Source organism: Platalea leucorodia, assembly GCF_965183815.1.
Source record: "Platalea leucorodia genome assembly, chromosome: 17".
NCBI lineage: Eukaryota > Metazoa > Chordata > Aves > Pelecaniformes > Threskiornithidae > Platalea > Platalea leucorodia.
Window position 1 is genome coordinate 2,964,209 of NC_138839.1, and position 17,226 is coordinate 2,981,434.

General features: G+C 55.0%; 1 protein-coding gene across 2 annotated transcripts; it reads left to right on the forward strand.

Annotated features, from left to right (window-relative positions):
• Window positions 1-676: 676 nt before the first annotated feature.
• TMEM240 (transmembrane protein 240) lies at window positions 677-16,767 on the forward strand (the record flags this gene model as incomplete). Of its 2 annotated transcripts, XM_082328749.1 has the most annotated exons (4): window positions 677-733; window positions 956-1,062; window positions 13,064-13,272; window positions 16,619-16,767. In XM_082328749.1, 4 exons carry the CDS (start codon window positions 677-679, stop codon window positions 16,765-16,767), a joined length of 522 nt encoding a protein of 173 aa, XP_082184875.1. The 2 variants fall into 2 exon arrangements, with proteins under 2 accessions (XP_082184875.1, XP_082184876.1); XM_082328750.1 differs by lacking the exon at window positions 677-733 and having other exon boundaries at window positions 860-1,062.
• Window positions 16,768-17,226: the final 459 nt, after the last annotated feature.

The window sequence follows — 17,226 nt, forward strand, 5'->3', positions numbered from 1 at the left end:
GCTGGGCCGGGGGCTTCCAGCACGGAGCCGAGCAGCGGGGACAGGCAGCCCCGAGCCGGGAGGGTTGGTGGGGGTTTTTTGGGGGAGGGGGGAGGTGGTGGTTTGGGGGTTTTTTTGTTTTTTGGGTTTTTTTGCACCGATCGAGGCGGGGGGTGATTTTGGGGAGGGTCAGGGAAGAGGATGCAATGAGGCTCCCCCGGACTGGGTGATTTTTGCAGCCTGCCTCCTCCTCCCCCAGCCTCCCCCCGGTTTTGGCTGGCTCGCTTTCCAGTTGCTGCATGAAGGGCTGTGCTTGTGGCGGTGTGTGCCCGCTCCCGGAGACGTGGCGCACCTCCCTCGGCTGCGGCCGGGGAGAGGCCGGGGGAGAGAAGGGGGAGATTTTTTTTGGTTTTGTTTTTTTTGTGTTTTTTTTTTTTTTTTTTTTTTTTTTTACCTGTCACATTTGTCCTAGAAAAATAAAAAAATAAAACGGGCAGGGCGAGGGAGCCCGAGGCATCCCCGGCACGGGGGAGTGCGTGTGTGTGTGCGGGGGGCTCCCCGCCGCCCCCCGCCGCACCGCAGCGTGCGGGCACCGAGCGCGATGCGCCCCGGGCTGAGCTCTGCGGAATAGCGCGGCCGCCGCTCGCTGTCCGCGGGCCGGGGGCGGACGGACCCGACCGCTGGCAATTCCCTCTTGATGTCCATGAATGCAAACACCATGATTTTCATGATCCTGGGCGCCTCTATCGTTATGGTAAGAGATTTTGCTTATTTCCCTCCCCTCCCTCCCCCCCCGCACTGTCCCTTAGCCTGTGCACCTCTGTGTGTGTGCGTGCGTGTGCATGCGTGTGCGCCCCGTTAAACACCAAAGATTATTTTCTTTATGACTGCTTCAGTCTTTGGCAATCAAACTAGAGTCAATGTTTTATTCCATCATCCAGAGTTGACCAGATGCCTTGGTTATGGGCTCTTACAGGCAATAGCTTGCTTGATGGACATGAATGCGTTGTTGGACAGATTTCACAATTACATCTTACCGCATCTGAGAGGGGAAGACCGAGTTTGCCACTGCAACTGTGGAAGGTAAGTTACCTGCATAAGATCTCTCTCACCTGTCCCCGAGCCCCTTCCCACCTCTCCTCACTGGAACGGCAGAGCGAGGTGGTGGCCAGCGGCAGGGTGCTGCTGGCTGGACTACCATTTCTGCATTCTGGCCGTGTCTCACCTTCCTCAGCAGCTCCTGCATGAACACAGGGGTTTTTTTTGGTTTTCTGGAAGAAGAGTTTTCTGTGGGCCTGGAAGTCCATTTTTCTTTGTGTGCATGCCTGCGTATATGCATCTGCAAGCCCCGGGAAAGTGAGTAACTTTGATTTAAACGCTTGTCATTTTGCCTTTGGTGTCACCGGGCTGTATTGTTTCTCCGTGTGGTTGTGGTCTGGGTGTTGCAGTTGGTGGTTGCGTGGCTTAGGTGGAACGGGGTTTGGAGAGCCCAGAGGGTCTGTGTCCAGGAAGGAGCGCTGCTGTCTAGGACAGTGTCACTTTGAGGCTTTGTAATCTTTGATCAGCTTTTAATTCTCTGTGGCTTTTCTCCTGAGAGTTGCGATGGTGCTGGACAGAGCAGATTGAAGGAGCTGGTCTGTGCTTTTGTGGAGCATTTAGTAAGCTGAGAGCATCAGGGTGGATCCCGTGCCAAGAGGAATGCCTTTGCTGTGTGCAAGTTTATGACTGGACAAATACCCACCTCTCCCCGTGGCTCTTTGGCAATGCTTAATGCTCCCGAACAACGTAGCGCTTCTTGCGTCGTGGGTAATCGCCGAGGGGCTCGGCTTGTCCCTGGGCTGTGGCTGCTCTCTGCCTTAGGGCCCGGGGACTGAGTGCTGGGGAGGTGAAGTTCTCTCTCCGCGGTGGGACTGCTGTCAGCGATCCCTGTCCTGCTCCCCTGGAGGCCTCGGTCCCCTCCCGTGCCTGGTTACTCGCTGCCTGCCGGAGAGTTTCTTGTCTGGGGGGAGTAAAGCCGCAGGAGGCTGTGCCAGCCACGGGCCAGGCTGGGGGAGCCCACCCCTGCCACAGCCAACACTGAGACTGAGCTTCCCTCCTCTCTGAGCTGCCTCTAGAACCAGCCGCATCCTCTCTTCCAGGGGTCGCATCCCTCTGGTGTCCCTGGTGTGGAAGCTAAGCTGAAATTGGGATGTGCCTGGCTTAATGAAGGGAAACCGCTTTGCCCTTCCGCTCTGCTTCATTCACCGAAGGGGATCGTTCCCCTTCTCCCCACGGTCCCTCCGCAGACTCCGGGCGCAGAACAGCAACGGTACAGGCAGCACCTCGGGGCCGAACGCGGCCAGGCCCTGAGTGACCCAGCAAGCAGACCCCAAATACCTGGCTCCTTGGGCACCTCGGGCACCTCCGCGTTAAGGTCAATTTGGGAAGGCTGTGGACAAGAAACATCCACAGTGACTTTTTTTGGCAGGGATTGGCTTTTTCTTGGGTAATTTTTTGGAGTCTTCTTGATGTTTTTCACTAGTTTAAGAGTTTTCCTCGGCCTCTTCAACCAATTTTTCTTTTTACTTGTCACAGCTGTGTTCAGTGGTGGTGAAAATTGGCTGCTGGTAATAGACTTTAACATCATCTGGAGCGACTGAGTGTCCGGTCTCTCTGGTGTTGTGGGCAGAGTGTCCCTTCTGCCCAACTCTGAGAAGGTGGCAGGGACGCTCCTCTCTCCTCTAGCTGTATGTCTGCAGAGATGCTGTTGAGGCAGATAAATTAGCCATGGCACTCTCCCCAGACATAGTTAGGTCATTTCTTAGAAAGTGCACGAAACAGCTTCCAAATTGTCAAGCATGGATCTGAGAGGAGGCAAAAAGCCGAAGTTTACCAGTTGCCTTAGGTATGTAGAAGCGATGGCTCTTGCCAACAGAAAGAGCATACCGGTCTCCGCTCCTGGGCATGGGCTCTTGTTGTGCCTGAGCGTTGGTTCCAACGTGTTCATGCTCTGATGCAGGAGACGCTTGCACAAAGCAGCCCTATACTATGGGACTTTGTGTGGCCTGGTGCTCGGGTTTGGTCTGTGGTCCTCAGCTGCTCTCTGTGAGCTCTGACCTGCTGCCCCGAAGCCAGTGCTCTGAGTTCTCTGATTTAAAAGGCAGGTGATGCTGAATGTCAGCCGTCCCAGTGCTCTGAGCGCAGGCCTTGAGTGCAGATAGCGTGAGCCGTAGGCAATTCGGCCTCGCACCAGGCAAGGATGCATCCTGGAGCGTGTTGTGAACAGTGGTACCAGGGACTGATAAAGCACTCTTAATTTGCCAATAACCAAAGGGAGTCCTTGGAGGAGGGAACTGGCTGCAGTTCAGTGTGTTGCAGGGAGGAATGGGCAAAATGATTAAATGTTGCAGAAATGGAAGGGAAGGAGGAATTGGAATAAATGAAGATTGATGTGCAATAGGCTGAGCTGCTGCGATTACTGTTTTTCCCTCCTGCCCTAGCCTAGGTTGTAGTGTCAGTCACACCGATTCATTCAGAAATGTTTTCCCTCCACTCTCCTATCCTGGTTGTATCCTTCCTCAGGGTGCCAGGGTGGACCCCTTCCCCAGGAATGGTGTACCATGTCTAAGCACCCAGGCTGGACTTGCGAGTACCTGGCCTTGGGCATCCAGCGTACAGCAGGCTGTGCTCTCCAGAAGGAATCGGAATCGGCGCTGAGCTTGTGTCCGTGTGAGGGGCTGGGAACTGCTCCCTTGCTGGTGGTGGCTGCGGACAGCGAGGCGGGCTCTGTGTGTGTCTCGGGTGCCAGCTGAAGCCAGGCGCGCCAGGGGATGCGGGGCTCCGGGCTCTGCTCCCGGGTCTCTGTGTCCCACCTCATCCCTGCAAGGCTCCAGGGAAAAAGCCCAGACTTCAGCCCTTGGCTGTCCCTGCCGCTCTTTGATGCTAGAGTGCCCTTCCCAGCCAGAAGACTGGGAACATTGCAGGCAGCCCAGGGCGTTGGGCTCCTTGGCAGTGGGATGGGGGCCTGGCTGGGTTTCCAGCTCCCTCTTCTCACTCATTTCTGTGCACGCTTTCTGCTCCCCAGGGAGCGGCGGCTGGGGCACAGTGGGTCCCCCTCCAGTGTCGGTCTCTGGTGGGAGGCTGGCAGGCAGCAGCACGAGCCATTCCCAGGGATGCCCCAGGCCCTGCCCACGTTTTGGTGGCTTTGGGCTCATTAGAGTCGCCTGGGTGCACGGCCAGCAGGGCAGACTGTTCTGGCTGTCTCCTCAAACAGCTCTTTGGGTTGCATGGAGGATGTGGCTGGGGTCTCTCCTCATGGGCGGCGATGTGTCTTTCCCTGGACTCTGCCTGTTCTCCTCTCCATGGGGCACTGGGTCTAGCCAGAAGGCCCCAGGACAAGTGAAAGGGAGTGCTAGCTTATGGCACGTTGCCCACTTCTTCCTGGAACGCCCTCTGCCAGCCCTCGCCTCGCAGAGAGGGCCTCGTTTTCTGCAACTGGGGACTATACTTGGGGTTTTTCCCGTGTTCCTGAGCACTCGGTGTGTTAGCAGTGACTGGGGAGAGTCACTGGCGTCAAGACACTTGGGGAAGAAACCCAGCCCTATCTTCAGGCGCTGCTGAACGCTGGACACTTGGCACTGCTGGGGCTGATCTCCACCCTCGCTATGCACAGCCCTGTGGGGTCACCGGGGCTATGGGAAGCTGAAGCTGCTTGTCACTTTATGCCAGAAGCAAGGTAGCAATTTGTTGAGGCAGGAGCGACCTTGCTATGCTGGGTCCTGGCAGGTGCTTTTCAGGTCTGTGGTGTCAGAAGGGAGTCGTGGCCTCTTGCTGGACGCAGGAGAACTGAGGCTGCTTGTGAAGGTTGCGCTGGGCAAAGTTTTCAGTGACTGCCCGTGGCTGCAGGCTGGACGCCGCGGCTGGCTGGCTGCGTGGTGCGGGGAGGTGATGCTGGCTGGGGTTGCACAGGCAAGCTGCCCTTCTCTCCCGCCCAGTGCAAAGTGGTCAAGGCTGATGCATATTTGCAGTCTGTTAATTGGCAACATCCACCGAGCCACTCTTTTCAGTCTGAGTGAGCCTGGGCTGGACGGTGCCTGTGCCATCGGAGCGGTCCTGAGGGCTGAGAGGGGTAGTCCTCTGGGCTGCGAGTGGGAGCAGAGGTACTCCTCTGTGCAGGGGGGTTGTCGCTGTTAGGCTGGACTGGTGCTTTCCCACTCGGCTGCCCTACTGGCAGCACTGGAGCCAAGGAGGGCAAAGCTGCCGGAACCCCTGAGGGCAATCAAAGTGCATCTACGGTTGTTTAGTGGGAAAACGGTCCTGCCAGTTCCTTGGGAAGGGAAGCTGGTGTAGCGATGGTGCATGGAGGAAGAACATCAGCAGAGAGACAGAGCTGGCCCTGGCGCCTGGTGCTGATACTGAGCCTGCACAGACATGCCCGGTATGACGGGGACTGTTCCTCTCTTAACATCTGCCTTCTTGCTGGAGGAAGAAAGGGTGACAGCCACATTTACACTCCTGCTGGCTCCTGTTGATGCCACGCAGGAATGTGCCTGCTGGAGCAGATCCCTGGGGGAGCTTGGCACTCTCTGTCCTCAGCATGTGGAGATATTCAGGCTGTCCAAATCACTATGTTGGGGCCTGCTTGCATGCAGGCAGCCCAGCCCCTCTGGTCCTACCTCCTTGGGGTGCACCTAGTTCCAGGAGAGAGCGCAGCTATGGAGGACTGCAGAAGCGTAGCACCGCCCCAGTCCGAATGTCTCTGTCCCAGCCAGTAAAGGGTCCTCTCTGGAAGCAGGGAGCTGGCAGCAGATCAGGAGCTGGGTGATGTCATGCAAAGGAAAAACACCAAAGGCCGTCCGTGGAGGCAGGGTGAGTTGGAGAGAACAGATGACACCTGCATGGAGCAAAGACCCACCAAAACAGCCTGGGGGGCTTGGAGGTTCCCTGTCTGGGAAAGGACAGAGGCTTCAGGAGCTCTGGCATGTATTCTCCTTGCCATTGACCTTCTGAGTGACCTTGGCTGAGTCTTTCCCTCCCAGGCAAAGTCTCTCCCCGTGAGCGGGATTAGAAAGGACCGAGAGGAGTGTCAGCCTTACCTGAATGCCAGTGCCCTGCAGCAGAGCCGGGGGCCTGGCCAGCCCTCAGGTCAGCTCTTCCCGTCTGAGGGATGCTTCAGCCCTGCTCTCACCAGGCTCTGATCCAGGAGGGAAAGTCTCAGGGCAAGGCTATGGCTGGACCTCTCCTGAGCGACTGGTGTGCATGGAGACCCTGCAGTGCAATGGGCTGCTTCCCAGGAGCGTGGCTGGGCGCAGGGTGGAAATGTGTGAGGTGGCTGCTGGCTGGGGCTCTGCCCTGGTGCTGGGGTCACTGGCAGCACCAGTGACCGGGGAGGACAGCCAGTGGTGCTGGAGCTGTCTCGTGGCAGCATGGGTTGGAATAATCCTGCTCACTGGGCTCTGTCCGTGAGGGGCCAAGTGCTGCCCTCTGCACTGAGAGGAGGGACAGGCCACTGCTTGTCCCAGGCTAGCAGCACTGCTGTCGGGAGGTACGCAGACATACATTTTTGCTCTGTTTCCTCCTTTCCCAGCCACTCTAGAAAAACCATTAAACCTCTCTGTCCCCCGATCCTCTGTGGATGTGCTGGGAGGCTGGGAGCGCTCATTGCCTAGTGCTGGAGACCACCAGGCCTGTCTTGGGCTTCTGGTAGCGGCTACAGCGTGAAGCGTCCCAGGGAGATGTTTTGACCTGTGCAATGGTGCCATCCACACTGGTCTGCAGGCTGGCTTTGCTGGCAATGGCTCTGAGAGGCGCTGGGCTGTTTGGCATGTTTGGGGAGAAGCTGCAAGGTCAGACAGGGATGCAGAACAGGGAGGCTCTTTGCCTCCCTCTAGCTCTGCTTGCAGCCCCCGTGTAGGGCATGCCTTGGCGGCTGTGCCTGGGGGCTGGCCAGCAAGGCAGGACAAGCTGTGTTCCCCCAAACCCTGCTGCAGCTGGGGCTGGGGAATGGGTTAGTCCAGCCAAGTTGCGAGAGCTGCGACGTGAGGCTGGGATATGTGACATGTCTGCTACCGGCTAGACTGACACCTGCCCAGGAGGGAGCCAAGCTGAGCATCAGCGTGCTGACATCCCCAGCGGAGGGGGGAGTGGGAAGTGTGGAGGCAGTGACGGGCTCTTTGCATTTAAAACGGTGGATCAGCGGCGCTTTTTTAAAGGTTCCCGTGCTGTGCTTTGGCTGCAGCAGCCAGCACACACGCAAGGTCACTGGAAGGGACAATAGCGCTTCGGGCAGCTCCGTAGTGAAACTTCCCAGCCACGCTCCAGCCCGCTGCACTGCTTGCCCTGGGAGGGAGGAGAGGAGGTCTTCCCCCTGTGTCACCAAGACTGGGAAGGGGGACAGGGATGCTACAGCTCAAGCACACGTGCACAGACACAAACACTGTGCTGCCTTTGTCCGGCAGCTTCAGTTTCTCACCTGCGCCAGGTGCTGTCTAGCTGGGGGCGGATCAGCAAATCCAGTCTCTCGCTTGCTTCGGGAGAGCAGCTGCTGGCAATCACCAGACCCTCCTGCTTCCCAGGGTGTTTCTGGCCTGAACTGTGGTTACATTTCTTTTCCTACAATTACATCTGCTTCCTGCGGAAGCTCCACCACATCAAGGGTGGGCATGGCTGGTAGGTACAGCTGGAAGCGCACGGCACATGAAGGGAGGTGGTGCTGGATCTATTGTGATGACTGACGCCAGCTTGAACTGCCCAGGAATTGGCCCTCAGGTTATTTGGTACATCTTTTCCTTGTAAAGAAACACGGTTAGGACGTGGGTTTACCCTTTGAGGACCACGTGTACTTTGTGAGAGCTCTCTCACAGCTGAGGGTGCTGTGAACTGCGGAGTCCTCACACCCCCGTCAGTCGTCTGATGCTGGCTAGGGTGATGTAAGGCTGAAGGAGATTTTCGTCTCTTCTCAAAGGTCTTTGGTTGGTGAAACAGGCACTGGCTGGAGGGTTATGTCAGCCCCTGGATGGCCACGTTTCTGAAAAGAAGGTTTGGCCACAAGCATTTGCTCTGAGGAGCTGCCCTGCCAGAACCTGGTCCCCGCACTGTCTGCCCTCCCTGGAGGTGCGCTGGCGTGGAGCTGGTGGTGGCTTGTGGCACCCACGCCGTGCTCACTTAGAGGTGATACGTTCCCTCACTGGATCCAGCCCCCAGAGCCATCCAGGCCACGTTCCAGTTTCCAATTCCCTTGATATGCGGTGGGGACCCTGGACCTTTGCACACTATTAATAACGTGCTGTGCCGATGTGCCAGTGTCTCTGAATCAGTCCTGTAACGTCGCCAAGGACTTGAGCTGCAACAGAAAACTCCTGGGGGTCTGTCCCTGTTCTCCTCCCCATCTCAGTGGCACCACTCAATCCTGTTAAGCCAAAACAATAAGCATAAAAATCCCTGCAGCCCCAATCTCCCAACTGTTGCACTAGCAGGAAAAATTCATCTTCCCCGAGCCTTGCTAAACCCTTTCCAGAAAACTCTGCAGAGTGGACACCGAGCACTGGCATCTCCACTGCATAGAACTACTCTGGCAACTCAGGGTTCTCAAAAGCTGCCTGGAAGGTAGCAGTGCAGGGCCTCAAGTGCTTTCCTGGGGTGCTTTAGTGACGGGAGGCTTTTCTTTTAAGGAAATTTGCACCTGGGATCCAACTTTGATTTCTGATACTTGGAAAATTAACTTGCCAAATCCAGAGAGGTCAAAGTTTTTGCTCTCTGTTGAATTTTGCCTCCCATGAATCGTCTTTGGACTTCTTGGTGGCTCACCGTACAACAGGACCGACTCCTTTCTCCCCTGGGCTCGACTGTCCCACAGCACTTTACAGGCAAAGGGCTGGCATAGGACCGAGGACTGAATCCCTGCTTGTGGAATGCTGGAAGCCGATGGCCACTTTGTGTGCCCAGCCCCAGCCCACACCCGAACAGTGAGAAAGGGTCAAGCAGCCATCCTGTCCTGGAGCTTCATCCCTCCACTGTCTGTCTGAGGGGCTCCTCATGGCTCATGGGTATGCAGAGATGTTGGTGCCGTCACATTAGAGAGGCTGTGCTGAAAATAGTTGTTGCCAACTTCAGTTGCACCCCAGAGCTGGTTATGTTGTCTGTCTGTCTGCCCCACTCCCTCCGCAGCCTCTAGGTCTCAATGACCTGCAGACCTAGACTCGTCGTGCTGTGGAGCCTGGAGAAGAGCAGGCTCGGGGGGAGCTGACCAATGTATATAAATACATGAAGGGAGGGTGTAAGGAAGGCAGAGCCAGGCTCTTTGCACTGGTGCCCGGTGACAGGAGCGGAGGCAATGGGCACAAACTGAAACACAGGAGGTTCTGCTTGAACATCAGGGAACAGTTTTTCACTGGGAGGGTGACTGAGTGCTGGGACAGGTTGCCGAGAGAGGTCGTGGTCTCCCTCCTTGGCGATCCTTAAATGCCGTCTGACCACGGTCCTGGGCAACCAGCTCTGGGTGGCCCTGCTTGAGCGGGGGGGACCAGATGACCTCCAGAGGCCCCTTCCGACCTCAGCCATTCTGTGATTCTGTCATCTTATGGAAGCTACAAGGCAGAAACAGGGACTTCACTTCTGAGTCTGGACTCTGAAATTGCTGGGCTTTGGGGACAGTCCCCTGCACATGGAAAGAGAGCTGCAAACCCAAAGGAGTGTCAGGCCCTTACTGCTGCCCCCAAGGTGCCGTTCAGCCCGGTGATGACCAGAGGCAGCTAGGAGAGCTGGAAGAGATCCCACTGCAGTGTGCAGAGTCAGTCTGCACTGAGGAGAGGGACAAGGCAGGGAAGAGGTGACTGTGTCCCTTCCCTCCATGCCCTGCAAGCAAAGAACAAGAGCTGTGAAGAAAGCAGACTGTGTGGTGGGAAAAACCTCTTGTGAAGCATGTGAGGAGAGTGCCGCGTCCCGTGTTACTGCAGTGCTGGCCATGCTGCACGTCTGTGTGTGCGTGCACACATATGCAAGTGCTCCAGGCGCATCCCTGCTCCTGAGTACTGGGGGAAGTTTGGCAGTGGGAGCAATGTGCTCTAGGGCTCTCTTCTGGTACAGGGCTGAGACCCTTCATGAAAACCACCTGGTGTGCGGAGAGAGGTCTGCACTCCCTTCCTAGGAATGGGTCTGTCCTTGGTGTGTCTGGGAAGTTTTGCCTCCCTAAATCCCCGAGATGGCTGTGTGTTGGTGATGCTCTGCATGGGGAGGCCTTAGATAGCCCTGTGGGTTGTGACACAGCGATGCAGAGGAGATGCATCCCAGCTCCTGCTGAGGCACTCAAGGTCTTGATCATTTCAAGGAGTTTAGGTTTCTGGAGGTGTTTGTGGACTCAGCCCTTAGGCTGGTTCTGTACTGCAAGAAGCAAAAGGGAGTGAGTTAAGGACCTGCCAGGTACCCCGGCAGTGCCTGGGGAAGCACGGCACATGGGAGGTATGTGTGAGGCTTGCCTTTCCCCCTTCTGCAAAGCTGCTTGGCTGTGTTCATGAAATTAATGGCAGCCTTCCCATTCATGACTAAGAGCTCCCTTTTTGGGAGCCCTCCCTCACATACCCTCTGCCCCCTAGATTCTCCCTAGCCAAATGAGGGGAAAAAACCTCTGGTCACAAACCAACCAGCAAGAGGAGGCACGAGCAGGGCCTGCCCTTAGCCTCTGAGGTCACTTTGAGCTGCCATCGGCGCTGGTCTGGATGCATCTCTTTTCTGCTACTGCCCCGGTCTGGTCCCCAGTACTGGGGCCTTTGCTGAGCGCAAATGGGGAGCAGTACTAGACAGCAGGAGCACAGCTAGATGGGCTGCCCAGCCGCACAGCCTTTCCACCCCCCCACATGCCGCGGCACCGGGTTGTACCCCAGCCCCTACATGCCTTGATCTGCTGGGAGCCCGTGCCTCTGGTGCTGGTGGCCTCCATTAAGTCGTTGCTGAGATTAGGGCTGTTTTCAGTAGGTTCCTCTGAGTGGAGGTTTGTTTGTGTAAATATTTGGACGTTTCTCAGGCATGATTATTGAGCAACCTGCACCTCATGCATATTCAGAGGCCTCCAGCGATTGCTTCCTCTCCTGCATGTGGGAGCAGGGCTGGGTCCATGGATGTGGGGGGGATGTGAGTGTAGGTGATGCTGGCGGGGGTGGCGGTGGGCAATGCTGGGGAGAGCCCATGCAACGGTGCCCTGAGCTGGGAGCACTGGTGATGCAGCTGCGCTGCAGTGCCAGGACTGTCGTGGTGGTCTGATGCATGCAAGCTTGGCGGTGCTGGCAGGCACGTGGGGCTGCTGAGCGCGCCTCGCCGTGGCTGGCTGGCCGTCCTGGGCTCCCTGGCAGCAGTGACAGCACCTGCCCAAGCAGTGCCTGCCTCTAAATCAGGCAGCGGGAGGAGGCAGGATGGCTAAGCACAGAGCCTGGGCAGCCTCATGGCCCCTGGCTGCTCTCAGGGAAGGTTAAGAGCCATTTAAAGCAGATGCAGAGGCTCCAGAGCAGCTTGCTTCCAGTTTTGCTTTGCATCCTGCATCCCCTGTCATCTGGGATCCTCCTATCCCACATGCTCAGCTCATCTATCACAGCTGGTTCCCTCCCATTCAGCCCCCACAGATCTGCCTTATTTTTTCTACTCTACAACTCCCTCACTCCATCCCTGCCATTTTCCTGCTTTTCCCAAGTTAACCAGGGTCTTTCAAGCAGTTCAGCACCATCCCAAGGTTGGTCTCCATCATCTCATTGCATGAATGAACCCAGTCGCCCTTCTGGCATAAGGCATGGGGCCAGCCCCTCCAGAACCCCTGAGAGAGACCTAAGTCTCCGAAAGCTCCAGAGCCCCTGCTTTCCCGCTAAGGAGACTGGCAGCCTGGGGCACCGCAGCCCTCGCTGCTGCGTGCCGCTCTGCGTGTTGGCAGGCAGGGCATCTGCTGCGCTTCTGTGCTGTGCTCCTTGGGGACGGCACTAAGCTGGTGGCATTTTTTTGGAGACTGGCTACAATGCAAGGTCAGGCCAGGCCTCTGGCCGTGTCCCCAGCAAGTGACGAATGGTGGGATGGGATGGGATGGGAGGGGAGGGGAGGGGAGGGGAGGGGAGGGGAGGGGAGGGGAGGGGAGGGGAGGGGATGGGATGGGAGGCAGGCTGGCAGATCCCGCACCCGGCAGGGTCAGGCTGGGAGACCTTCCCAAGCCAGAGAGCTGCAGGGGGGAGCTGTGAGATTCAGCTGCAGCTGCAGGTTACCCCAGGCGGCATTCGGGGCACCAGGGGGAGGCTTGCTGGCTGCTCCGGTGCCGGGAGGGATTTCTTGCTATCCGCCACAGGCAGTAATTGCTGCCTGTTCCTTGAGGGGGGTGACGAAGACCCCGCATCCCAAAGCACTCCAGTCATGCAGTAAGAGAACCTGAGATGGTCTGAGAGCTTGCATGACTTTTCCAGGAGCGATACACTGCAGGGTCTCTGCCATCTGCTGTCTGAGGATGAATTCAAGGCATGCTTTCAAGTCCTTCCTCCATGGCTGTAAACATGCTCTGCTCTAATACGCGAAAGATACGATTCTCATTTTCCTCGGAAAGACGGGACGTTAAGCAAAAGAGCACACCTCTGGAGAAGTGCCATGAAGCTGCTAGCACTGGCAGTACTGCATAGCAGAGGACTTTCTAACTCCCGTGAGGCAGCGTGCTGTGATTGCGCTGGCAGGGCTGCACAGCGGCGCTCCCAGACCGCGCGCGCTCGCGGGAGCGCAGCGTTATTGACCTCTGCCTGCGAACACGACCGCAGCAGTGCCCTTTGCATCTCTGGGGGGTGACCGCTCCAACCTCCTGCTGTCCTTAATATTATCTTCCATTTTACAGATGACGAACTTAGGCACAGAGAGCCTGTGTCAGGAATGCGACACGAGTTCCAGGCATGGGTTTTGTACCTCGCTCTCTGCCAGTTCCTCTGCTGACATAAGCACAAAAAGCCAAGACGGCACTTCTGCTCCCAGGGATGTCGGTAGAAACTCGAAGGAATGGTGTTAAACCGGCCCCTGGCCACAAGAGCAGGCGCTGGATGGAAAACGTACTCTGCTCTTCTCCACTGATGCTTTTCCCTGTTTCTGTTCCCTGCAACAGGCATCATGTCCATTATGTTATTCCATACGATGGGGATCAGTCAGTGGTGGACTCCTCGGAGAATTACTTTGTGACTGACAATGTAACCAAGCAAGAGATTGATCTGATGCTGGGACTTTTGCTGGGCTTTTGTATAAGCTGGTTTCTGGTGTGGATGGATGGGGTTCTCCATTATGCAGTGCGAGCCTGGAGAACTAGCCGACGGTATGGTAAGTGCAGCCGCGTGGGCTCCCTTCTCCTTCCTCAGTCCCTCGCCCTGTCCTCTGCGGCTGGCGGAGAGGGAGGAGGCCGACAGTCTTGCAGCGCTTGTTCCCTGTGGATTTGGCACAGGCCTGACCGGCCACATCCCAGCCCTCTTTGTACAAGCGGGAATGTTGAGGTGGAAATAGCCAGCCCGGGATCCTAGCCTTGAGGGCTCTGCTTTGGAAGGCGTAAAGCATGTGTTGGTGCAAAGGGGTGTTTGAGGGAAAGCAACATGTTTACCCGTAGGCAGGCTGGCAGATGGTGGTTTTATGTCTGCACATGTGGGCAGAATATATTCAGGCCAGACAAAACTTCCCTGAAATCTGGATTTTTCTGTGCATATAATTTGCAGCCAGGCACATGCTTACGGAGCGCAGCCTCTTGTTGTTCGTGTAAACCTGTGACAGTGTGATGACAGTGACAGACATTGCTGTCTTGTGGCAGGGACGCAGCAGCTGAGGTTTCCCCATCGTCATTGCTGGTCCAGATGTGTCAATTTTTTTTTCAGCAGCGACATCAGCCCCCCAGGGAAAACTGTTAGCCATACTAGTTAGTCTTTGGACCAGTTAGCTTAGCATCCTGAACTAACATCCTGGGAATGACCAACAGAGGCTCCTTCAGAGGCCCTCTCTGCCCCTCTTTGCTCTCTCAGCATGGACATCCCATGGACTTTAATTGTTGGAGAGGAAAAAAGACAGAAAAACTATTAAAATAGTGAATAACTTGAAATTCCATAACAGTGTGCCTACAAATCTCAGTCTGTCTAACTGTGACGGATGGTGTCTGTTAAATTACAACTCAGAGGAAAAGGAGAGTGAGCAAGAGAAAGATTTATCTGTAAACCTGTAAGAAATTCTAATTAGGGAACTGGACTATCTCTTTCTAAAAACTCAGATCAAAATGATATTAATTTCTCATTAGTCTTCCCAAATCCCCAGCAGCCTGCTTGAGCAGTTTCTGAACCCGGACTCTCCTGAGGCTGTGTTGCTGTCATTTCCCAAGCAGAAGGCTAATTGTCAGAGTTTCCAGTGAGATCTAAGGTACCGAGCCAATCTCGAGGCCGTGGCACCTGTGTTTGCTCAGACCACCTGTGGTGTGAGCGCGTCGGTGCTCGGGAAGGCAGCAGGGCTGGCAGGAGCCAGCCTTGGGTGAGATGCTGTAGTGAGTACAGCAATATCTGCTGCCTTTCGTTCTGGAGCGGTGAGCTACAGACATCGCCATCTAACCTACCTTCTTGTGAGTGGATACTGCGTAGATTTTTATTTTTAGTAATTAAGGGTAATGCTAGTAATTAATTTAGTATTTAAGCTGAACAATCTTTTTTTCTTTCATTTTTTTCTTTCATTTTTTCTTTCATTTTTTTCTTTCGTTTTTTTCTTTCATTTTTTTCTTTCATTTTTTTCTTTCATTTTTTTCTCCCTGTGTATGCATATTCTAAGGCTTTAAGAAGGGGTTGGCCAATGGTGTAATATACTGCGCAGATGATGATACATCATTTCAGAAAATGAATGCAGTATTACTTTGCACCCAGCTTTTTCTTCCCTTAGCAACCCATCGGCAGTGCCCCTTTCACAAGGCAGAAGGCTGACGCCCCTCCGGCCTGAGCCACTGGCTCTTAGTGCCGTCTTAGTGGTGTTGCACCAGCCACACGGGACCAGTCTGCTCTTAAACCGGGTTGGTTGTTGCACAGCTGGGTGCTTGCACTGTTCCCGGCTCTGTTAACAACCCGGTGGCCTCGTAATCCAGCGTGTGGTAGGAGAGAGCCTGGAGGCCCCGTCGTCTGACCTGTAGGTGAGGTTTCCAGTGCATTCTGTGCAATGGGACGTGATGGCTCTTTCCAGTAAAGGTTTTTACATGCCTTGAACTTTGTTCTGTCCAAAGAGAAAATTGCGCTTATGTGCTACGCTGAGTACATTTCACTAAAGACAGGCTGAAAAACCACTGGGAAATTTGGAGCAAAATAATGAACGTTGAGCTTTTAGGTATTTCCTATTCATTCAAATCAGCTATGCAAATCTAGTCATTTTAAAGGCACTAAGCAGAAAGGATACCTATTTCTTTGTTGCACGAGTACCTGAGCTAAAATTTCCTTCTACAGCAAGAAATGGTGCCTGTGACTATGAGAGACAGGGGTAGGGGTAATTAATACAAAATACTGTACTGGTACAGAACGTAGAGCCCTCCCTGAAATACATGAGTACCACTTAGCAATGACTCAATGTCACATTGTGGCCTGATCAGCTTAAATTTTGGTCTATCAGAATAACCTATAGCTCCTTCCTGATGGAAGAGATTTCTTAAAATAGAAGATATTCTATGGAAACTCAGACGTCAGATTGGGCTTCGTAGTAGCTGCAGTGCTGGTCAGAGCAGTCACATACCGCCGCATGCTAGTCGCAATGGTTCGACTTTATACAATCCGTCGTTCTCTGGGACTTTCAAATTCTCCGTTGGGGGACTGGGGTATGTGTATTTCTGGGCAGAACGACCCAAAGCTCTCATGAGACTGAATGGCAGCTGAAACATTGCTACAGGGAAAGGTTCATGGGCTGAGAGCTGAAACACTGGATGAAAAAATGATGCTATCCAGCCTGCGGTGGCTGTGGGGCAGAGAGTGGCTCGTGCTGCTGTTGCGTGAAATTGGCCAATGGTTCAGAAGACAGACGAGCCAGGATTGAGCCGGGATGATAGGTATGCAGCAGCAGTGTGCTGCTGTTTCCCTGGCAGCTTGGTCCCCAGAGCAGCTCCCTGCTAGCTACAGAGATTAGCAGAGCTCTGTATGGGGTTACTGCCTTTGCTGAACCTTGCCCATACTGTTAGCCCAACATTCGGAGTGTGAGTGGGGCACAAGGAGGGCTGGAGGGCAGGCGTCATCACAAGGAGTTGGTCCCTACCAAGAGCAGAAAGCTGGCGTTTGCCTCTTCTAACTCCCATCCTCACTGTCGTGATGGGCCAGTGCAGCCCGTCTGTGCCCCTCTTGAAGCGAGCTGTTCCTACAGCAGGCACCGGCAAGGGGTGTTCTGCTGTCTGCCCGGGTCACGTCCGAGGGGGGCAGCTGTCGGCTGTGTTCAGGGCACAGGCTGTTGTGAGTCCGGGAGAGGAGCGGGCAGTGCTGTGGCTACAGCCAAGGCACGACGTCTGGCTGGGGAGCAAGCGTGGCCTGAAGGGAAGCCTCAGGGGAGGCCTTGCCAGGGCCATAACTAGTGCCCGATTCCTGCGGGGCAGGCCAGGAACAGGGCTAGGCAAGGCAGGAGAACATGGGTCTCACCATTCCTGTAATATCTCATCTTCCTTCTCCTTTCTGCCTTCCAGACAATTCCTGGTCTTGGATTCCAAAATTTTGTAACTTAAAGGAGTTCAGAAAACGTCATCACAGGCAGTACGAGGAGGCGACTGGGAACATGGTGCACATCAAACAGAAGCTGTACCATAATGGGCACCCTAGCCCACGGCACCTCTGAGGAATGCCTTCCCCTCCAGAGACTGCAGTGAGGTTTTAAAAAGGACTTTGCTCTTCTTCCAGGGGAACAGCTACTAGTTTGCTCCTCTACGGAAGCCAGCCGAGGACACAATTTTACTTATCCATCCTGTGTGTCCCCGTGGCACACCACGATGCACAACTAAGCCAGTCCTGGATGCTACGCAGCCAAGACATTGCACTGTGTTCCACATTTTATTGTCAGACTTGTGTATATATGTAAAAAGCAGACAAACAAAAACAAACAAAAAGAAGAGAGATTTGCATTATACTTTCAGCCCCCTTTTCCTGGCATTCACGGCTGTCCTGCACATCCAGCTACCCTACGGGGAATGTCGGCCAAGGGTATGGAGGCGGGACAAGATGAAGAAGATGCAGAGTTTCTCATCCAAGAGCTCAAGTCCCCCGTTTCTTTGGTCCTTTGGCTTGGTTTTGCTCTGCT